General features: G+C 56.8%; 1 protein-coding gene and 1 long non-coding RNA gene across 3 annotated transcripts in view; both read left to right on the forward strand.

The window, feature by feature from the left end:
* Positions 1-22,956, forward strand: part of Ajap1 (adherens junctions associated protein 1) — a 124,250-nt gene that overhangs the window by 45,009 nt on the left and 56,285 nt on the right. For both annotated transcript variants that reach the window (XM_070037187.1, XM_070037188.1), the window contains exon 2: positions 19,864-20,684. In XM_070037187.1, coding sequence (XP_069893288.1) covers positions 19,864-20,684 — 821 coding nt within the window. The remainder of the gene's footprint in view (positions 1-19,863; positions 20,685-22,956) is intronic.
* Positions 10,735-12,674, forward strand: LOC138837937 (uncharacterized). The gene is made up of 4 exons (XR_011375516.1): positions 10,735-10,913; positions 11,444-11,626; positions 12,268-12,406; positions 12,602-12,674. It is a non-coding gene; the product is annotated as an uncharacterized lncRNA (long non-coding RNA).

Genomic DNA, 22,956 nt, shown 5'->3' on the forward strand with positions numbered 1-22,956 from the left:
CTGGCGTGCACCGTGGGGGCACAGTCTGCAGTGCTGCTGGTGTCCAGTGTGCGTTGGCTGCTGGTGTTGGTTGTGGTCTCCGTGGTCCCTCTGGTCCGTCTGGGATGCAGGGTTGTGGTTTTCCACCTTGGCTGTTCCCATGCGTTGTAGGGTTGTGTTGGCAGGAAATGTCAGATGATGGATGGAGCCGGCAGTCATGGGAAGAGACTCTGCTCGGAGGAACTCTTTATTCCTTGGGGTCACCTCCAGTTTCCTCTGGGTCTACCAGAAGTCTACGGTGGTGGCGTTCAGACTTCTATTCCTCCCCGAGCTCCCTGAAGACATTGACCTGCCACCGTCCTGGAGGGCAGAGGTCCAGACGAGATGCCAGCAGCTCCAGCCTCCATCTGGAGATGCATGGGCGGCCCTTCCCACCTCTTCCAGTTCCTGGTGGCTCCGGCATCTGTGGCTTCTCTCTTGTCTCTGCCTTGATTTCCTTGTAGCTGCTCCCTTATGTAGGAAATCTTCCTTTGTCTTTTTCTTATAGGAATACTGGCTATGGAATTGAAGGATGACCTCCTCAGGACTCTTCGTTAACTTAATTACATAATCAAAGGCCGCTTCTTTACAGACAGTGTCCACCACAGGACCGGGGTCACAGGTCAGCCTGCTGCAATGATGTCACACGGAGCACCTGCTGTGCCAGGACCTTCATGCTCTTTCGGAACCCGGCCCCATGGGCAGCTCTGTCACTCCTGTTCTGTGAAGTTGACAGAGTCACAGAGGCCCCAGTGCCTGTTATAGTGGGGAGGGCAAGCTGGACCTCACACAGGGCTGCTGAGTTGCAGTGCTTAGGCTCCTCCCCCGATAACCCCATCCTTTGTCTCCCCCCTGAACTGGACGCAGGAGGCTATGCTCAAACTCTCTTGCCTGAAAATGTGCTTAAGACCCTTAATTTCCTTGTGCCCCCAGAACCACCCTGACCCCCCAAAAGTACCTCCTGCACATTCATATGTGCAGGACAGTTTGCATGCTCACACTCATGCATGCACGTAGACACACACACACGTGTGAATGTGCATGCATACAAATAGACAATCATGCATATATGCACACGTGCCCTTATACACAAGGATGCGCAGCTACATGCATGCAGTCACATGCACATGCAAAAAAGCACACTGTATGCACATACACATACACATGCTGGTGTCTGTGTGATGCTCATGTGCTCATGGGTGTGCAGACATGCAAACGTGTATGCATGGGTTTCCTGGGTTCTGTCCTGAGCTGGCTAGCACTTCCCTTCGGCCACAGCGGCAATTCTGGGCCATGTCCTCTGCCTAGGTCAGTGTGTGTGGTAGACCGGAGGCCCAGTGCTTCCCTGGGTCCTTCACCTTGGCCATGTTCTTCTCAAAATGGACCGTGTGCCTCTTTCTCCTTCGAGTCTTTCTCAAACAGAAAATTGTTAAGTGTTTAAAATCAAGATCATGACGAGCATGTATGCTCGTGGACCCGCACATGGTGGGTGGCGGTTGCCCGGTGAGATCCCAGGAGAGCTTATTCCGGGATCATTGTCACAATCTCCCCCTAAGTGATGTTTGGAGCCGTGCGTCCCTCACACTGAGCAGGAAAAGGTATAGGAACGCCTTTCCAACCTTTGCCAGGCTGAGTGAGGGATTCCAGGGCGATTCTCCTCAGCGGTGGGGGGGGGGCAGGGAGAGTCAGGAGCGGCCTGGTGGGCAGACCAGTCCGGGCAGGACGTTCTGGAGTTCCTGGAGGGAGGGGCAGGGTCACGTGCTGCCGGAAGAGGTAGAGAGCTGGCCGGGGCCTCGAGGATCACCGGGGACCGTGGCTCGTTAAGCACACATAGGCTCCCAGCACAGTGTGTGCCCGCACTCCACTCGGCCACAGCGGACCTCGGAGGAGCTGAGCACAGGGAGCATATGGCTGTTGTTGAATGCGGGGCACTTTGGGCCAAGGCCCAGCACAGGGCAGCAGAGGTATTCACTGATGCGCTCACTTATTCATTCATTACATCCACTGGCTCACTCATTCATTCACCCGTCCATCAGGCCCTGTTCAGGCCCAGCCCTCCGTGTATGGGCATCAAGGACACAGGAAACACTCTCCATCCGCAGAGGAGGCAGACAGCAAACACCAAGACATCACACAGGCAAGGCCCGGGCTGTGGCTCTCCACTGATGACAAGGGCTCCCAGTGAGCTGCATGAGGCCTTTGTCCAGGGCAACAAAAAGTCTTCAGAGGATGGAATATTCCCCCAAGACCCGAGGTTGCGGACGTGAGCGTGGCCAGCGTGGGGGCATTGTGTGGGTGGAGGCCTCGAGGTGAGGACTTGGGTGTGTCCTGTGGCCTGGGGTTGGTAAGACGGGAGGAGGGGGATGGAGAGAAGGAAGGGAGCTGGCATGGTGAGGGGAGCAGGGCCTGGCCTGGCCTCCCAGCGACCACCTACACGTCATGCAGGGCCCGGCCAAGGCTGAGGCTGAGCCTCCGTGACTCCTCCATCTGCCTGGGCCCCCACAGGCCCGTCCAGGCACTTTCTGTCACCAGCCTGCCACGCTGCGGATTCCTGCTACATGGACTCTGAGTTTGGAGGTCCCCCTCCCCTCTCCCTGCCACTGGGAGCCCAGGCCTGGTTTGGATGATGAGGAGGAGGAAGCAGGGAAGGAGAGGAAAAAGGACAGATTGACATCCTCAGGTGAAATGCCACCTGGGGTCACGTGGAAGCATCCTGGCCAGTATTCAAACCGGTCTCGTGTGAGGAAAACATCCAAGATGTGTGTAGCTTCATACTATAAACAAACAAGTGATTAACTTCAAGACAGAATTTGTGGCAAGAAGGGCCCGTTGGCTGGTTTTCCTTTCCTTATTGTGAAGATGTTCACAGACTGGAGTCATTCCCACTCACCAAGTTCAAGGGAGGTTTTCCTCTATAGGTGGGGAAACCAAGGCATGGAAGTGCATATAGGGCTACCAGCTCTGCTCTGCTGTGGAGAGTGGACGTCTGGTTGTTTGTGGGGATCAGGTCTGAGACCCTGTGGTGCCCCAACCCTTCTCAGATGTGTCACTTCACAAAGCCTGCCTGAGATCACATAGAAACAAAAGCGCATCCAGAAAAGTCCTCGGCAGAAGCGAGAGAGAAACACAGCAACACCTCTGTCCCCAAAGAGGCTTCAGAGACAATTACTGATAAATCGGAGCAACGTGCCTGCTATGAATTCAGCTGATTACGGCTGCTAAATTGTTTTTCCCTTGCCAAAGGGTTCCCGATTAACAACCGAACAAGAAAGCTATTGCACCTGAAATACCTGTTTCCTGAGTTAGTGTCGGAGAGGTGGAGCATCATACAACCCACCCACAAGAGGGCTAAGGCCAGCCTGCAAGGCCCAGGGCCGCGGTGGGGAGAAGGCATTCCTAGTAAGCGGGATTCTGGGGCTCCAGAACCCCACCCTCCGATGTGTCCAGCGTCCATGCTGACTCTGTTGCTGTAGGGTTGGCTGTGTCCACCTGTCCCCTGTACTTCCCAGCCTCCGTGTGGAAGCTAGCCCCACGCTGGCCCCACAAATACCGAGTAGGCATCCTGTGGTGACAAGCGTGTGCTGGTCTGGATGAAGCCTGGGTGCAGGGCCAGGGCGTGGGCAGCGTCCACACCCAGGGTCAGGAGGGCGGCCGGCTGGCTGTGGTGACTCAGCCGGGAGCCTGTTGTCTGTGCAAAGGGGCTGGAAGGCAGACCTAGAGATGCGTTGGTAGACACCTGGGACAGCTCCATTTCTTTCTGCTCAGTGAAGTCACTAGGCTCAGGCAGTGTCCAGCCACACTCAGCCAGTCCTCCTTCCCAGCCTCCTGGGACCAGGCCTGCTCGCCTCGGCTGGCTGGAGCTGGACAGTGGGTTCAGGCCAGGGGTAGATGGCACCTCCTGTGGTCCAGTAGGGATCTTGGGGGCAGGGGACAATGGAGCCAGCAGAGCCGGTGCTGTGTGTGTGTGTGTGTGTGTGTGTGTGTGTGTGTGTGTGTGTGTGTGTGTGTGTGTGTGTGTGTGTGTGTGTGTGTGTGTGGTGGGTGTCTCTGCCCTGTTGGTACTCTGTGACTCACTGCACTGCCGTGGGAGTGTGGGCCCATGGCGGGCATCCGGGGAATCATTGGGGCTATGCCATGGGGCTAACTCTTCAGGGTCTGGAGAGGACCCTGTGGTGTCAGGTCTGCAGGTCTGTCTGTACAGTGTGCCCAAGAGATGCCACCAAAGCCCAGAGATAACTCACTCCTTGGGAGATGATCTTGGGAGGTGAGACTTGTATTTGGATAAAAACAAAATAAAAGCAACTGACTGCCTCAAGCTGACAGTAGAAGCTCCCTTCCACTCTCTTCTTTGGTTCACTCTTTCCCGGGGATCTCAGCCCACCTTCTGCTCCATCCAGGGAATTCCTCCCTGGTACTCAAGACCCTGTTGACTTCTCCTCTGGGCTTGCCCAGCCAGAGTGGAATCCAGGACCAGGTCCTGCAGCTAAACTGCCTAGTTCCTCAGGTAGCATATTCATTTCTCATCACTGGGGCAACATATCTGCTATGAACCATTTAAACAAGGAAAAGAATGAGTTTACAGTTTCAGAAGTTTCCGTCTATCATGGCAGGGAGAGTGTGGTGGGGAAGAGCTAGAAGGGTGTGGTGGGGAAGAGCTGGAAGGGTGTGGTGGGGAAGAGCTGGAAGGTGTGGTGGAGCACAGCAGGGAGGTAGAGACGAGCAGCTCACCTCTTGGTGAGGTCAGGAAGTAGAGAGAATGCCGGAGCTCATCACTTCTTTCCCTCCTTTCACTCTCACCGGACCTCCAGACTACAAGATGGGACCACAGACACTCGGGGTAGGTCTTCCCTCCTGCCAGTTCTGCCTGCCAGCACCCACACAGACATACTGAACTGCACCTTACTAATATTCTAGGCATTTGTCAATCCAATGAAGTTGATAATCAACTTCACCACTCACTCACCCACCCATCCACCCATCCACCCATCCATCCACTCATCCATCTTCCCACCCATCCATCCATCTATCCAGTCAACCATCCATCCATCCACCTACCAACCCATCCATCCATCCATCCATCCATCCATCCATCCATCCATCCATCCATCCATCCATCCATCCATCCATCTGCCCACTCATCTATCCACTTGTCTACCCATTCATCCATCCACTCAACCATCCATTTATTCACCTGTCTGCCCACCCACCTACCTACTCAGCCAGATAGCCAGCCACTCATCCATCCATTCCTCTATCCATTTATTCACCAACTCACCCAACATCCATCCATCCATCCATCCATCCATCCATCCATCTTCCCACCCATCTATCCATCTATCCAGTCAGCCATCCATCCATCCACCTACCAACCATCCATCCATCCATCCCTCCATCCCTCCATCCATCCATCCATCCCTCCCTCCATCCATCCATCCATCCATCCACCCATCTGCCCACCCATCTATCCACTTGTCTATCCATTCATCCATCACTCAACCATCCATTTATTCACCTGTCTGCCCACCCACCTAGCCAGATAGCCAGCCACTCATTCATCCATTCCTCTATCTATTCATTTATTCACCGACTCACCCAACATCCATCCATCCATCCATCCATCCACTCACCTACCTACCCATCCAGTCCCAAGCTAGTGGATGGTGAGCCATGACAGTGCCGTGTGCTGCCAGGTGAGGGAGAGGGAAAGGCACTCGCTGCTCAGTTCCACAACCAGCCTTCTCATGGCAGGTGCTTAATACATGGCTGTTGAATAACTACATACAATGACAACAATGGGCACGCCTCATTGAAGGGCTTTGTCAGGGGCATCTCAGAGTTCCTGCTGTGAGCTAGCCCTGAGGGCTGGTGCAGCTGATCGTGTTGAATGACTGCACGATTGCACCAGAGTCTGGTGCTGGAAGGACCGAGTCTTGAGCCTCCAGGTGGGCCGAGTCAGATGGGGAGAGACGGAATCGGTCCAGGGCTAAGGTGCAGCAGGACTTTTGTTCCTACTGGGGCCTCTCTATGGCTGCTGGATGCCGTCTTCTCCCTCACAGACCTTTTTCTGTGCGCTCATCTCGGGACACCCTGTGCCACTGGACCAGGGCCACTGTACTGACTTCGCTTTAACTGTCCCCAGCAAAGACTCCGCAGGCGCAGGTACACTCCCAGCCCTCTGGGGTAAGGACTAAGCCTGTGGATTTGTTGAGATACAACGCATTCATAACCAGGCCCTGGGGAGGCGGGGGCCAGCCCCCAAGTAAGGCACTACCGCTGAGAAGACAGCGATTGATTGCTGTGCTTGTGGCGGCCCTGGGGCGGGGGAGAGGGGAGGGAGAGGAGGAGAGGGGAGACAGGAGAGGCCGATCCACTGGGTTTAGAGGGAGTTAGAGAGGGCTGGGACAGAGCAAGGACATAGGGATGGATGGCTGAAGTTGGACAGCCGACCTCTTTGTGGAAGAATCTGTCCCATGCCCTGTGGGTTCCAGTGGCCCCTGGTCTTTGGGTCCCAGTGTTGGGATGTCCTGACGAGGTGGGCTCGGTACCCGGCCTCGAGCCCTACAGGTACTGAGTATCAGCAGATGAGCACCCCACTTTCCTTACCTCCCAAGCAAATACATGGCCAGGGGCATCAGGAAGGCACCTAGACAAAAGCCTTAGGAGCATGGGCTGTGTCGTGTGCAGTGTTTTTGAGTGTCTTGTTTGGATGTCCATGGCACAAGGAAGACCATGGACTCGGAGGACGGCTGCTCCTCAGGTGGTGAGCACTGTTAGGCAGAATTTGGTGTCTGAATCCAGTCACCACGGTGGCATGGACAGGTGGTCAGGGGCACCCTGCTCAGGATCAACTTCCCCTGGAATGTCGGGTGTTCGGGTGTGTTCCGTGAGGGTCCTCCTGGGCCGGCCTTCCCACCTCTGATTAGCCAGAAAAGATGCTCCCCCCTGAAATAGAACTTCTTCCCTTGTCTTTCTCAACCCAGAATCCTGGGGCTGTCTGGACGCGCTGACAAGTTCGCAGACACCCACTCTGTCCCAGCAGCCCCGGTCCTTCTCACAGAGTCTTAGAGGTTCAGGTCCCAGGCGTGGTCCCGCCCCTTAGCCACTGTCTGGCTGCCTCCTCTGTGTTTCTCCGTGGATGATTGCCCGGCCCGCAGCGTCTTGTCCCCATGCCAGTGGCTGGCATAACGCCAGCCAGGCTGTGTTTACTGCTCTGTTTGGGCCTTGGAAGGGAGGATGGATCTGGGGTGGGGGGAGGGGAGAGATAGTCCTCAAGAGATAGTCCTGTGGGCTGTGAGGGAGTTCACAGCCAGGCTACCAGAGGGGATGTGGGAAGGATCATTGCACACACACGGTGTGCACACACTGTGTGTACACACAGGCGTGTGTATGTGTGTACCTCTCTGGGCCCCCGTGCACAGGAAGTCTCTGTGGATTTGTGTGTACATGTGATTGTGTTTTGTGAGGCACACGTGTCCATGTGTCCTCTGCCGGTGCACGTGGGAGGGTGGGTGTCACAAGAGGATCGCACAGGGTTAGCTGGGCCCTGGTCCTGCCGAGGGGGCCGTGATGGCTTTCCCCAGGAAGGTTTCTGCAATGGGAACACCATCTGCCCTTGCTCCGTGACCGCGGAAGTGCTGAGGTCGGCATTGTCTCCGGGGTTCCCATGGCAGGTGGGCACGGACCAGTCCAGCCTGTCTGGGGGCATGCGGCCCTGTGCACCAGGGCGGGTTTGTGGGTGGGAAGTGCTGGCTGTGGGTGGAGCTGACTTCCAGCCAGCTGCCCACGCCTCCTTCTTCCCACTGCCTTGTGGTGGCACCTGGGAACCTTTCCCCACCCAGGAGACAGAGCCACACCTGCCCTGAGCGAGTAGCACAGGTAGGCTCTCCCACTCCAGCCCACCTCCTCGTCTGAGCTTTGCTCTCTACCATGGACGGTGGAGAGCTAGGAGGTTGCCAAGGAGCCCAAGCCCAGAAGACATGCCTCACCTTCGTCCCTAGCCTTCTCTGGGCTCTGCTAGAGGCTGCTGAAGGGGAGCTTGAACTCAGGGCCCTAGTCCCCTTCCCTGTTGGGTGTGAAGCACTGAGGACCGCAGTCTGTTTTGAGCAGGTATGAAGAAAGTTTCTTAAGTGCTTCTGGGGTCCCAAGGTCACCTCAGATGGGCTCAGCTTCAGCCTGTGCTTGGTGCCTGAAGTCAGGCCTGCCCGCCTGCCCACCTGCCTTTCCTCTCCAAGCCTGAGATTCGGGGCTTACAGACTCAGAAGGACCCTCAAGGTCACCTGCCTTCCTCGTCACCCCGGCCTTCCTCAGACATTCAAGGTCATGCCTGATGGGCAGTCCTTCCCAGGTGTGAAGGTCATCAGACACATCCTCCATGAAGTGCTGAGCCTCGCTGGTCCCCTTTGTGACCAAAGTCCCAGAAGCTCCTTTGTCTACTTCCTGCCGGGGCTCTGCTCTTGCACTCCAGATGGGTCTTCCTCACCTGCAGCCCTCTCCATGCCCCCGCCACGCTCCAGCCACATGGAGGCCATTTGGCCACTACCCCAAGAAGATGCCCTTTATCAAGCTTCTCCTTAAGGGTAGAGGTCAGAGAGAGGCGTGGCCTGCAGAGCAGAGGAATAAAACCATGGGGTGTCTGGCCATGCTGGCCCAGCTGCCCCTCCTTAATGCCTTGGCCGTCTGCCCCTCCAGCACTGGGCACACAGCTGCTCTGGGGACCGTAGCCTGCCGTGGCTGGAGTCCAGAGATGTCTTCCCATTCTGGGCGCGCCTAGCCAGGCCCTCTGCAGGAGCTTTGCCGGCTCCCTGCCATGATCACACACGCCAGGGCCAGGAGAGGCCCGGGGACTCACTCTGGCCACTGGTCCAAGATCTTGCTGGGGTCTGGGGCTGTTGGTTCCAAGCCCCCTGACCCCAAGCACTGTCCCGGACCACCGTGCCCTTGGGCCCCTGCCAGGCCTCTGTACCCGGGCAGTGCCATTCTTTTGAGAATCCTGGAAGCCAGGGGGCTGTGCATTTGAGAGGCAGCTGCTCCTCGGTGGCTCTCCTCCCCTCCTCCTCACTTGATTTAACAAGTGCCGGGCAATCGTGTGGAGTTTCGTAAATACGAACACAACCATTGCGACAAAAACCAAAATAGAAAATTCCTGTGAAGATACAGAGGCTGCAACGGGCGCTTAGGAAGTTGGCGACAGCCTGACATTTATTCCTCTCAGCTCCCCTTGCAGGAACAAGACTATCAGTAATGAGCCACAGGAGCCACATCTCCACACGTGCAAGGCTGGCGAAGAGGAACGTGTGCTCCCCAGTGCAAGAGCCAGGGAGCAGTCCCAGGGTGCACACTGTGGGGAGGCAGGGGCGGGGGGGGGGCTGTGTCCTTCCCGGGACCAGCTTCTGCCTGTGACGCCCTCCCTGAACGCCACCTTTTTCAGTTGTATTTTTAAGAGCCGTCCCTGCAGAGAGGCCCAGCTACTATTTCTGTTTGTCTCTTTTCTGCAAGATGAGAGTAACACTCGTTTCTCTCAGGTTACCGAGAGAACGGGCGAGCGAATGGCATGAGACGATTCTTGCAAGATGCCTGCCTGGCACACAGCTACTGCTCAGTCCCTGGGCGGCGCTATTTTAGGATCCCACTGGCTTTTTCTCTCCACGCTCAGTCCTCCGCGGTTTGGTTTTCCGTCGTTAAATATGCACTTGCGTGATGGCTCTTGTGTCTTCCCATGATGGCCTAGAACCTTCCCTGACAGTCTTTGCGGCCAGATGGCCCTGTGTCCTGGACTCTGAGTTGAACGTCTGGCACGCTGGTGTCATCACGTGGCCCGGGGTGGCTCTGCTTTGCCCTCATGTCAGCCAGCGTCCCTGGTCCACCTCCTCTGCATCTGTGGCAGGGCTGCCTGTCTCCCCCGGCAGACCCCGGTGCTGGGTTCTTGGTTAAGAGCAGGCAGGAAGTAGGGCGTTTGTTGTCTCTTGACTCGGTGTGCTGGTTTGTGCCTGGAAGCTGACGGGTGGATCTCGACAGGGCCTGGATCTCTGTGCATGGTGAACTCCCTCCACACCCCCAGCGAGTCTGGTGAAGAGAAGCTGAGGACTGTGCCGGGTGTTGAGAGCCAGCTGTGCCCCTGCAGGCCTCTGCGCTTCCTGGCTCCAGGCAGACTTCTGGGGTTTGCTCACGGAAGGCTCCAGGCCAGAGCTGATCCGCGGTCCCCGGTGCCAGCTCTGTCCTGTGCTTAGAGGCAGATGGAGAAGGGACAGGGCATGACGCTGGTGTGGGCGGGATCATGCAGGGACCCCTCACAGGCCTTTGACCCTTCACCCCTTGGAGGGGTGAGGCTAGGTATGGTTCAGGGCACGTGGCAAAGTGAGGCAGATGGGCGTGGGCTGCTCGTGCTGGGCGGCTGGCTGGAAAGGACACAGGCATGCATGGCGTGTGGGCTGGGCCCTCTGGGCGATGGGCCTTCTCCGGGCAGTGGGGCCTGTCCCCGTGTAGCTGTGGGACGGCAGCGGGGACAGGGGAGCCAGGCTCAGCTTCAGATGCAGAAGCCACACTCCCTGCTCCGGGACCCGGTACATCGCCACCCACCGCTTGTCACCACTTCCCTCCTCCGGAATGCTTGCGGGCACGTTGCCCGGGCAACCAGAATGCCAACGCGTTGCTATCCTTCAGTCTTCTCGGAGCACCTGCGAGGGCTGGTGGGCCCCACGCCTCGGGGGGCCCCTTGTGGCTGAGGAGCCCCTGAGGAGGAGTCGGGCCTTGACCGCTGAGCGTCAGGAAAGGAATGGAGGAGTTGCGGAGGCCCTGAGAATGCTTACCCAGAGCCAGCCTAAAAATACCCACCGTGCGGTCTCCAGCATGCCCTGAGTGGGGGTACACACAGGGAAACTGAGGCCCAGAGTGGTTAAGTAGGTTGACCAAGTTCCTCCAGCTCGGGGGTTACAGTGCCCAGACAAGAAGCCCCGACGCTGCGTGGTCCCCGGAGCTGGGTTTCAGGACCACCCTTCCTCCTGGAGGAGAGACGGCTACTGCTGTCTGACCTGCGGCAGGGGGCGGGGGCGGAAAGAGGGGGGAAGAGGGGTCTGTGCATCAGGGCTCCCCGACTGGGGCTTCAGCGTTTAGGGTGGGGTAAGTCTTCAGGGCGGGGCCACCCGATCTCCAGGAATTCCCCAGCTTCTGTTGTTTCTCTCACTGGGTGTTGGTCATACCCTTGAATGGTGCCAAGCCCATGTGTCCGCAGACACTGTAACGGTCTCCTTGGGGACAGGGTTGTCCCCGGATGAGAGCCAGTGATGTGTCGGGATGATCGTTGTAAGTGCAGGACGCTGTCCCTTAGAGACTTCTGCACAGGGGTGTGACGTGGCTGGTGGAGGCCCCTGGGCCTCGGGAGGCCCCACAGGTGGACACTGCTGACCAGGGTGCCCTGCCCACCCCACAGGCACTGCCCTGGCTGAATGCAGCTACGTGGATCATCCAAGAAGGAAAGTTCTAGACACTTAAAAAGTTGTGTCTGCTCCAGTTTCTCTAACAGATGTTGGGACTCCTGAGTCCAGCATCTTCGTATTCTAGGTCCTGGGCTTCGGGTCTGCCTCTGAGGCCAGCACGATGCTGTCCATGCCAGGTGCTTCCACGGCGGGTCTAAGAGGGCTGGGGAAAGACCTGCGCATACTAATGGGAGGCTGGCCCAGTGCAGATGCACCGGTCCACATGATGTCCCAACAGAAAAGATGCTGCTGGTCCGTTACTTTGAGAGAGCTTGATCCCAGAACCCTGTGGGCGAGGTGCACGGACACCTCTCCCAGGGTCCCGGGGTGGGGAGTGCATGTTGGAGCAGGCTGGGTCAGCCTGTGGGCCTTCCTTTTCTGGGGTAGAGAACCAGTCACATCAGTGCCAGAGGCCTGGCCTGGAGGAGGCCCCGTGGGCAGGGGAGAGGGGCTGTCTGTCCAGTGCCTTCTGGACGTCCCAGGTTCTCACCTGTGCCTCCCGGACCTGGAAGATGCTTCCTGAACCTCGGGCAGGGAGCCAGGGGGTGCCCTGCCACCCTGGGCTGGGTGTTGTGGGGACCCCGGGGTGTTGCCGACCCCCACGCTGGGGAAGGAGAGCGGCGTGGGCTCTGGGGGGGGATCCGGGTGCTGGAGAACTCGGCTCTGGCATCCGCTCCCCCACGAGTCAGACCCGGCGGCAGGCACACCTGACAGGTGGGGTGGGGGCTGCTAGAGATGAGAACCCTGGAGGTTCCTGAAAGGGAGGGCTGTTTTCCAGCCTTTTGAATCAGGAGCAGTGTGAGATTCCACTGTGACAGGACGCGACAATGACAGAAGCCACCAAAACCACCTTGGTGAATCACGGCCTAACACACCTTCATGAGGAAGATGGAGCCAGCCTCTCCTCCCAGGAGCGGGTGAGGGGCGCTCCCTTCCTGGGCTGGCTGGAGGGCTCCTGGCCAGGTCTCTGCCTGAGACTCGGAGGGGCTGCCTGTACCTTTCCTGGTGTTTAGCTAGGCGATCTGGACCTGGCTGTCTCAGGGGAGCCTGGCTTGTTGTTGGCTGAAGGGAAGAACCGGCCTTGGTAGACAGCATCCTTCTCTCCCTCCCAGGGGTAGAAACACCTGGAAACTTGAGCAGCGTGGGCTCCGAGGGGAAATTAGAGATAATGGAACCATTTCCGCCCCAGACGCAGAGATCTCGCTTCTCAGTAAACATCCCATTTCTCTTCTGGAGGAAAGCACATTTTCTCTGTCGGAGGTCAGGCAGGACTGGGAGGGAAAGGCCTGTTCCAGTCAGCTTCCCGTCACCATAACAATACCAGAGGCCCTCTCTCATCACTCAGAGAGAGGAAAGGTTGGGTTCTGCTCACTGTGTGGGAGATCTCAGTCTGTGATCAACGGTGGTCCCGGCGGTGCGTTGGAAGTGTGGTGGAATGTCTTGGCAGGGCAAAACTGCTTCCTTGGTGGTCAGAAAGCAGAAGAGGGGGGAAGAGACTGGAGCCCCCAGGCACCTTCCAAAACATCCTTTACCAGCCCGTCAGTCCTCCGGTGGACCTGATCTGCTACAGCTTCCTCTCCCTCACCCCAGGTCCACCATGCTGAGGAGCAGATACTCAAGATGGCGCCTCAGAGGACCCTAAGTTCCAAACCCACAGCAAGTGGGCCTCCCCTGGAGCTTTTCTCTGCCCTGAGACCAGGTTGAGCCTGGCTGGCACTGTGCCCTTACCACAGAAGTGTGGCCATGCCACCGGCTCCTATTTCCAAAAAGCAGACTCTTCCTGCTCTTTCTCCTCCTCCTGTTTCTCCTCCTCTCTTTCTGCTTGTCCTTCTCTTCCTCCTCTTCCTCTTCCTGTTCCTCCCCCTTCATTTTTTTGTGATGGTACTGGGGTTTGAACTCAGGGCCTACACACTGCTCCTTAGCTCTCTTGTTCAAGGCTGGTGCTCTACCACTTGAGCTTTTTAGTGGTTCCCTGGAGATAAGAGTTTCATGACTTTTCTGCCTGAGCTGGTTTTGAACTGTGATCTTCAGATCTAAGCCTCCTGGGTAACTAGGATTACAGGCATGAGTCCTGGTGTCTAGCTTCAGCTGCTTTCTTACAAGCAAAGGTGGGTCTGTGCATGCTTGAGTTCTTCGCCTCCCTCCCAGGCCTCCAGCCCCCCCCCCCATCCCACCCCAGGAGAGATGCAGGGAGCAGGGTTTTGCCTTCCAGAGGCTGTCCTGTCGCCCCAGCAGCACCTGGAATTCTGGAGGGAGGTGTTTTTATTATTATTATCTTTAAGTACTTGTACAAAGAAATTTCCAATCTACAAAATAGTATATGAGCACAAAGCGTCTGACAACATTGTCACATCTCTCCTAACCCATCCCTTCTCTCACTTTTTTTCTTTAATTGAGATTAGGTGATTATATAAATTTCACATATTTCGCAGTATTGTGGAATAGTGATACTCAGGTAAAGTCACAAACACATTTTAACCCTCACAAGGCAAATTGCCATTATCATGGTCTATACAGTTTGTGAATTCTATGAGCTTTGACAATACAAGCTATTTTTTCCACATCAGGTGATGTTTACCTTTTTTTCCTTTTGCTTAGTGTAGGCTGTTCCCACTTCTTCTGTTCCTTCTCCGGGCTTCCTTCCATTGCATGCATATATCTACCATATATATGGTCAAGCACATGGAATCATTTAACAATGATAGGACAAAATGGGTGGCTGTCCTTTGTTTCTTGAGTCCTGTTACTTTGTCATATCTTCTTGTATTTTGGCTTTAGCATCCACATATCAGGGTGGAGGGAGGTTTTAAACAAAGGGACAGTCCTGCCTTCTCTCCACCCACGGTTGGGACAGGCAACACGCCAGGCTGCCTGGGCTCGCTCCTGCATGTCCTGGCTGTCAGGAGTCTGTGGGTGTGTCTTGAAGAGTTCACAGGAAGTGGGTGAGCCCAAGGATGTGCCTTGTGCTAGTGACCGGCTTCCCAGCATGGCAGCGGGGGGGGGGGCCCTGCCCAGGGGTGACCCCTGCAGGCAAGCCTCCTTCAGGTGATGGTGGTAGAGTCCACCACACTGTGGAGAGCAGGTGACCTGGATGGGAGGGGACCAGAGGGCACTGCACCCCCAACCCTGGACCCTCATCTAGTCACAAAGCCGGATGGAGATGCAGCTATGGATTCCCCGCCCAGTGCTGCTCAAACCATCCAGGCCGTCACAGTCCAAAGCATCAGAGGAGCTCCCAGCAGAGCGGAGCCTGAGGAGACCAAGGCTGCCCAGGATGGTACACTTCGTCCCGGGTGGGATCTCAGGCACAAACTAGCGAGCTCGAATAAAGAATGGAGTCTGGTTAACAGCCACTGCGCCGGCACCTCTCCCTGAGTGTGGCAGCTGAGCCAGTCATGTGTGGAGTGACATGTGAGGAGGGAAGGCTGGGAGGAGAGTCCCAGGAACGAACTGCACTCCTGCAGCTTCTGTGTCAGTCTAAAAGCATTCCAAAGGGGAGTCAAGGCGCAGCCCGAAAGCGACTGAACGTGGAGCTGTGGGCTGGGTGCACACTCCGCCGAGCCCCTCCTCATCAGGCGAGGGGACTCACACAAGGCCAACTGGGCAACTCGTGGCCCCGATAAAACCTTTCTGGGGTCCTGTTAGCCGTGCCCTGTGGGTTGTTGGCTCCAGACACACGGGGCTTAGAATGGGAGGAGACCTCAGACCAAACGCTCCGGCTGTGAGATGGAAAGACAGCATATCGGAAGTGACAGGCCCAGGCTCAGGTCACCTCTCCAGCACACAGCTTTGTCCTCTCCGGGTTCAGAGGCAGGGGCGATGGGACAGGTGCAGATGTTGACCTGGGGTCTGTAGCTGGTCTGGGGTGGATGGCCCAGCTGTCTGGCAGCTCTTCAGTCCTGTCCCATCCTAAGATTTCAGGATGGCCTTGGACTCCCAAGGTCTCCACCAGGCCCCACTCCCTCTGCCTCAGTGTCCCAACGAGTCAGGGACCAGCAGTTTCCAGAAGCTCATGTTGCCAACCCCAGAGATAAAGAGGTATCCGTGCCCCCTAAAGGACAGTAACTTTTCTCCTGTGAGGAAAGTCTACAGAAGGCAATGAGTCTCAACCCACTGGATCTTATTAAACCATGACGCCTATAATCCTAGCTTTTCAGGAGGCTGAGATCTAAGGATCATGGTTCAGAGCCAGTCCTGTGGCTCAGTGACAGAACCCAGGCCCTGAGTTCAAGTCCCAGGACACAGCACAAAAATAAGTGATCTCAATAAAAAAAAGGGACAAAGGAGAGTATCAAGAAGCTGCCATAATAAGGGGAGGTGGCACAGTATTTACTCTCTGCCAGCATTTGAAAAATGTCCCTGGAGAGATTCGAATGACAATGTCCAGGCCTGTCCTGGTGGGGAGGGGTAGACGTGGGTCAAGCCGGGGGGAGGGGGGAAGTGAGCCCTCAGGGAGCCTAGATACAATGTGGAGGACCCTGGAATTCTCCACTGTGCATTCAGGCCTGCCTGCCGCTCCGAGGGTTAGCTCAGGCCTTTCCTCCTTCCCACCAACCAGACTCTAGGATTAGGCGTGGAGACCCCTTCATCAGCCACCCCCAGTTCCCCTCGCATACCCCCTTCTCTGTCTAGTTCCCTTCTTTTTGGTTGAGGTGTAATCTACATGTCATTAAACTTACTTTTTGGAAGTGTCTGGCTCAGTGGCTTTACTGTTTTATAAGGTGCACAGTCAATTCTAGAATATTCCATCACCCCCAAAGAAACCCCATCCCCAGCAAGCAACCACCCCCATCCCTCCCCTCCCCGAGCTCCGTAGACAGCCATCTCTGTCTCTACGGAACTCTCTCTCTCCTGACCCTTCCTTGGGATGGCCAGGTCACTAGTAGCCCTGCCTGACCCTGCTCATTTTGTGTCACCCTTTAAGGCTCCTCCTACTGCACGTGGTCCCTGCTTCCTGCCTTAGCCTGGCCCGGCAGTACCCGTCTGAGCATGTGCGGGCACTGCTTGGCTTGTGGGCACTCTGGGAAGCTGGGTGGTGCTTTGTGGACACTGGTGTGCCGGCTTTGGTTGGATCGTAAGAGTAGGGTCTCATCTCAGGATCTCTGTCAGTGCTCACTGCTTGTAAGGAATTAACTGTCCCCTCACAGATGTGGGCCTGTTCACCTACCTCCCCCACCCCCATGCACCAGGATTCCCCTCTCTGCCAGTCCTGCTGCCCTGGGGGTCGGGGGAGGGTCTGCCTTCCTGTCCTGTAGCTGGGTTTGTGGGTATCATTGGTGGCCTGTGGGTGCCCCAGCGTGTGGGGGCATGGGTGCCAGCTCTGCCCGGCCTCCTGGGTAGCACGTCACCCTCCAGCTCTAGTGATGACAGTGCTGAGCAGTGCCTTGCCGCCATCTTGGCAGATGGCTGTAGCACTATGGCGGCTTCCTGGGGCAAGGCCCATCCAGCAGGTCTGGGCCTTTGTTGTGGAGTGGCAGTGTCTTTGGGAATCCCCAGCCATGGGCTGCACAGGGTCAGAGGCACTCTTGGGCTCCCCAATGTCAAAGCCAGCCCAAGAGGGGTGGAGAGAGCTTGTACGAGTCCTTGGAGATACAACAAAGCTTCCAAAGGTTCCAGCCAGGAAGGCCCTGAGTGACTCAGAACCAGGAAGTCCAGCGAGCCCAGGGGCCTGGCCAGGCCTGAAGGAAGGGCCAGGTGTCACTCAGGCACTGCCCGATCACATCCTCCTTCTCGGGGCCCCCGGGGGACAGAATCAGTCCTGACCACCTTGAGGGAGCTGCTGTCCTCTGTGGCCCGTGTTTCCTGGCTCCCAAGTGTGTGTGTATAGGGGCGGGGGGTTGCTGTGTTCCCACCCACACACCTCCCTCTTTTCTCTGAACCCCTTCAATGAAGGGGAGAAACTGGACTGAAGAAGAGAAGGGAGCTGCTTCCCCTGCCATGCTGGGTTTTCTGCATAACAGCTGGGAGTCTTGGAAATGAGGGGGTTTCTATGGTAACCAATTACAGCCCATGATTGGTGAAAAATCACAGAAATATCCTGTGTGTGAAGTTATGCTGGGGAGGCAGGCCCGGGCTGAGGTGCTGGGGTTTTAATTTCCTGGGGCAATATTTCACCCGGCACTGCGGGCAGGCGGGAGCGTTTGCCTCCCATTTCCTGTCCTTCAGCCTGCTCGCTGGGGCCTGCAGGGACCTGGGGAGATTGATGGGGCCTGGAATAGGTCTGGGAGGCCTATAGGGGCCTGTGAAGGCCTGATGGGGCTCTGGTGGGGCCTAGGGATCTAGAGGTATGTGCTGAGACCTCAAGACACGAGGTGGGACCTAGAGGGGCTTACAGTGGCTTGGGGAGGTCTAGTGAGGCCTGCAAAAGCCTGACAGGACTCAGGAGTCCTAGGGAGACTTGGAGGAAGGGCTTGGATGGGCCCAGTGTGGCTTAGGGAGGCCTGGTGGGGTCTATAGGGCACTACTGAGGCCCGGTGACACCTTGTACCTTGTACCTGCCCAACACTCCTCATTCCCCTGAGGCTGGAGTCCTGTCTAGCCGTGCAGCCAGGGGGACACACCCAAGGTGCTCAGCCATGCCCTGTCACCAGTGGCTGCAGAAGTGCCTGTCCTGGGGAAGGGGGGCGCTCAGGGAGCCTCTGCTGACCTAGATTTCTGTGTGCAGCGGCAGCGGCCCTGCCCCTCACCAAGCTGTCTGTGCAGGGAAATTTCACAGGGGCAGGGCCGGCGTGGAGGCACTCGCGTAATGAGCGCTCCCTAATCTCCGCAGCAGAGCACTTTCGTTCTGATTAACCCGGGCCGTATTATTCGGGGACTAGCCCTTTTTGGTAATTAGCGCTCGTTAACCAGAGTTCCTTCCCTCGGCTGTCTGGAGGACTCCTGCGAGCTGTCTCGTTCCCACGTGTTAGCGAGAGTCCACCCAGTCACGTGGCCAAGGCACGCTCGGACACACTTGCATGCACACGTGTACATCCACTCATAAGCGTGCACAACCAGCTCCCAGCAATGTTCACAGATGCACTGGGGCGTGCCTGCACTGTCTCTCACACTGAGGGACGCTCATTCATGTACGTCGTCACACCCACCGTGCTGACACACTCGGGCTCCTATTCACTGATGCACTGACTCACACAGTCACGCCAACACATTCATGTACCCTCACAGGGTCACACTCACATACCCCTCACCTGCACACAGTGGGCACAGCGACATGCACACCGATTCATCCTTTGTAGAGACACGAGACTCTGTAAGGAAACTGCTGAATGCGGTGCTCGGCCTGCTCGGCCCAGCTGTTCAGGCTCGCGCACAGCACCCCTACCTCCTGCCCACCCCCACTCCAGCAGCTGTGGAAGTTCCAGATTCAATTTAACTTTCAGACAGGGGGTTGGTGACGAAAGCTGACTTTGAGTGGCACCTCTAATCAGTCTTCAATTACCCGTGCCTGTGAAGAGGGAGCGTGGGTTGCGCCCTCCAAGCCCCGCTGTGGTCTCTGCGCTGTGCTTCGGATGGGCACGTGATGCTCCAGGGTCCAGTGGTGGAAAGGAAACTCAGGCACAGGGACCAGGATGCTGGCAGGATCCAGGTTAGGGGTCTGGCCTGTAGGCCTCAGACACTTAGGTCTCCTCGGGCTGTGAATTCTCCTGTCATGGCCTCCTGGGAGGCAGCTCTGCCTCCCACCTGGTTTTGTGGTTGGGCCTGTCTCAGCCCTCCTTGAGCTGATGGGGGCAGAGGCCGGGGTGGCAAAGGCACCCCGCCAGAGGTAAACAGTGGGAGTGGAAATGTCCACAGAACAAACACTTGACCATTGGCAAACTTGAGCTTATGTGAGATCTCACTACTCCGCCATGCAGAAGGAAGGCACCCAGCCTGCTCTGATGTGTGGGATCTGAGGAAGAGGAGGAGGAGGCCGGTGACTTCGAAGGGGCCAGGCTGGCCTGTGTCCTCACAGAAGGTGGCTCCAGGGCTGTGCCTCAGGGGATGCTGGAGGCCCTGGAGCCCCTGTCCCTCGGGACCTCAGGAGGGTCCACAGGCCTCATTGTCACTGCCACTATGTCTGCTTGGTGTCCTTATGGGCCAGGTCTTCCAGGACATTCTGGCAAGGCTGGCCCTGGGATCGTTCTGAGGATCGGACCTCCCTCCTCACTGAAGGAGGCTTTGGCGATCAAGGGGTGGGGCTCAGGCCTCTGACCCGAGGTGGGCTCTGTCCTTGGTGCTGGAGAGGAAGTGGCATCTGAGCCCCTCTGGGAAGGGTGTGGGTTTCTCCTTGGAGAAGAGTTTCCTGGCATGGGGGGGAGCAGATGCCTCCCCAGGGAGGAGTCCCTCTCCCTGCTCCCTGCTTCCCACTGACCTCTCCTCTCTCTCTCCCTGGCAGCTCCATGTCTATCCGTTGGCCCGGCCGCTCCCTCGGAAGCCATGCTTGGATACTGATAGCCATGATGCAGCTCGCTGTGGATTTTCCATCCTGTGAGTCCTTGGGTCCTGGCCCCGAGTTCCGGCTCCTGCCGCGGCCCCCACAGCGGCCCCCACGGCTCTGGAACCTGCGAAGTGGGCAGCCGGCCCGAATCCCCACGCCCGTGTGGAGCCCACGGGCAACCCGCACAGAACGGGCCCATGGACAGATGCAGACGCCTCGTGTCCGGCGAGCCCACAGGCCTCGGGACCAAGTGGCCATCCTTGTGCCCAAAGCGGGTCTTTCTAAGCCCCCAGCTGCTGCCAAATCCAGCCCTTCTCTGGCCTCCACGTCCTCCTCCTCTTCTTCCTCTTCCTCCACCATGGCTGCCGGGGCGGCTGAGCAGCAGAGCCTCCTGCGGCGGGGCCGGCGGCACATACAGGACGTGGCGTTCAACAGCTTTGACTTCAGAGGCAGCAGGCCCACCACAGAGACTGAGTTCATTGCCTGGGGCCCCACGGGGGACGAGGAGGCCCCAGAGTCCAACACGTTTCCGGGCTTGTTTGGCCCCACCACCATCTCCACCTTACAGACACGGAAGACAACTGTGGGTACCACCACCACCACCACGGCCTCCACAACCACCACGGCTACTGCCGTGACGCTGCAGACTAAGGGGGTCACGGAGTCCCTGGGTCCCCGGAGAAAGATCCCTGTTGGGGTTAGCACAACGGAGCCTTCCACCAGTCCCAGCAGCAACGGGAAAGACAGCAAGCCCCCAAGGATTCTGGGGGAGACCTCAGGTAGGTGCCTCTCCCAGGGTTCCTGTCTGGAGGGGGCTCTCAGGGTATGGCGCGGGTCAGGAGGGACACTGAGCCTCTCTGGGGTGAAGACTGAAAGAGGGGCGAGGTATCATGTGTTGTGCAGGTGCACGCTCCTGTGTCAGCAAATTTGGGAATAAGGTGGATGCAAGGAGGGTATGCTGCCCCAACTTCACATCCACTTAGAAGTGGATGCTGCATTCCCATCCTGGGCCTCTGGGAACCCCAATCTACCCACAGCCACATGTCCTGGAACCTTAGAACTTGGTCTCCAGGGACCAGTACAGCTGACCCTCCAAGGGTGTGAACCCTAGAGGGCAGGGGGAGCATGGTCCAGGGTTAGGAATGGCCTTCAGTACCAGAAATGGCCAATGCCAGTCAGAGCAGAAACTGCCATCATTGTGAGCTGAAGCTTTGTAACAGGGCTGCTGCAGTGCGGTGGAGGGGAGGGGGGAGGGAGAGGAAAGGAAGGGGATGGGATGGCCAGAGGTGAAGCCGGAACACAGGACATTGGTTCTTCTGGTTGCCGTCCTCCATGCATGTGGACACCGCAGCTCCTTGGCTTGAGCCATGTCTGTCCCTGCTGCTCTGCTTGTCTTCTTTCTCCCTTCCTTTACCCTCCAGTTGCTTTACCAAGATTAACCTTGGCAGCATCCCAGGCAGAGCAGCCCCTGCAGCAGGAAGAGCCCCCAGCCAGGTCTCCTTTCCCCCTGGCCTGGCATCCTTGGCCTCTCTTGACAGGCTGGGGTTCACAGTGACTCAGAAGTTCACACATGGACCCTGGTAATAGCACAAACCAGACAAAAGTGCCATCTGCTAATTCCTAAGGGAGGGAAGGCATTCGAGGGTGTAGATACATGGGGCTGGTGGTATGGTCAGCCTCCCTGCAGCTCACATGGGTTTCTTCTGAACCAAAGGAGGAAGGACCTGAAGGGCATTCAGCTCAGTTCCTGGAGTCTGGTTCAGGAGATGGATGTGCCTCCTTTTACCTTGGCAGACAGGTCTTCATGGGTGGACTGTGTTTATCTTTCAGTCTTTGCTTTCCTTCCTTATTTCTTCCCTCTCTCCTCCTTCCCTTCTCTCTCCTCCCTTCCTCCCTCCCTCCCTTCTTCTTTTCTCCCTCCCTTCCTCTCTTCCTCCCTTTATCCCTCCTTCTCCCTCCTTCCCTTCCTTCCCTTCCTTCCTCCCTCCTTCTCTGCTTGTCTGCCTTCCTTCCTTCCCTTCCTCCCTCCCTTCCTCACTCTAGATGGAAGAACATGCTGTTTCTTCTTGGATCCTCACTCTTCAGCAGCTTGTCTATGTGAGCAGAGCCTGAGAGGCCTGCCTAGGCATAGGTCTGGCCAGGCTGGGAGCTGAGCTTGGAGGCTCCCAGGGAAAGGGCCTGGGGCCTTCCTAGGCCTAGGGCTAGTCAGGTTGGGGGCTGAGCTTGGGGGCTCCTCCCAGGGAGAGGGTCTGGGGCCTGCCTAGGCTTGCCCCCATGCAGCCTCTTTCAGGTATCTGGAGATACTCAGGGATGCCCAAGGGTCACCACCTTGGTGCTAGGTACCTACAAGTCTTTACAAAGCTCTGGTTTTCACCTCAATAAACTCAGAAGCCATCATCATAACAGAACTCTCTGTCACATCTTATGTAGACACAGATGAGAAAATAAGCTCCCATTTATTCCAAATTGCATTTGTTATTACTAAAGTTAAGTGCTGGGGACAGCATCATAAGGCTTAGAAAATTAATTCACAGTACACTGGATGTTGCTAATCCAACATGACAGATGCTTATCTCACAGAAGATTTATGGCTCCTTGTAATCTGGTGCTCGATTGATTTGTTTAGCAAAACAAATTTAAAGTAAGGAAAATATGGGTGTTTGTTACTTAGGCAAGGACTTGTGAATTCTGGGAAATGACACTGGCCTAGGAGGAAAGAGAAGGCCGTTGGTGGCAGCTTCCTTGGGGGCTGAGAGGCACTGCTCTGTCTCCAGGACAAGGCCAAGGAAAGAGAGGGAATTCTGGGATGGCTTTCCTGATCAGGTTCACTATAGCCCAGCTGGCACTATCTAAGTGTATTATATACCCAAGCAGGAGCAATTCAAGCTACACCCTTGGGAGAACTGCCTGGAGGTGTAGGAAGTGAGTTATTTTCCTGGGTTACTTAAGTCCAGGCTTGTGTGAGTTTCTGGATGTGGATGGGAGAGGTCAGGAAGGAGTCCTGGCCTCCCTGTCTTCTTCAGCTTGTGTCAGACTCAGGCATAAGCTCCT

The sequence above is a fragment of the Dipodomys merriami genome, unplaced genomic scaffold (assembly GCF_024711535.1).
Source record: "Dipodomys merriami isolate MVZ:Mamm:240054 unplaced genomic scaffold, mDipMer1.0.p SCAF_28, whole genome shotgun sequence".
NCBI classification, from domain to species: Eukaryota; Metazoa; Chordata; class Mammalia; order Rodentia; family Heteromyidae; genus Dipodomys; species Dipodomys merriami.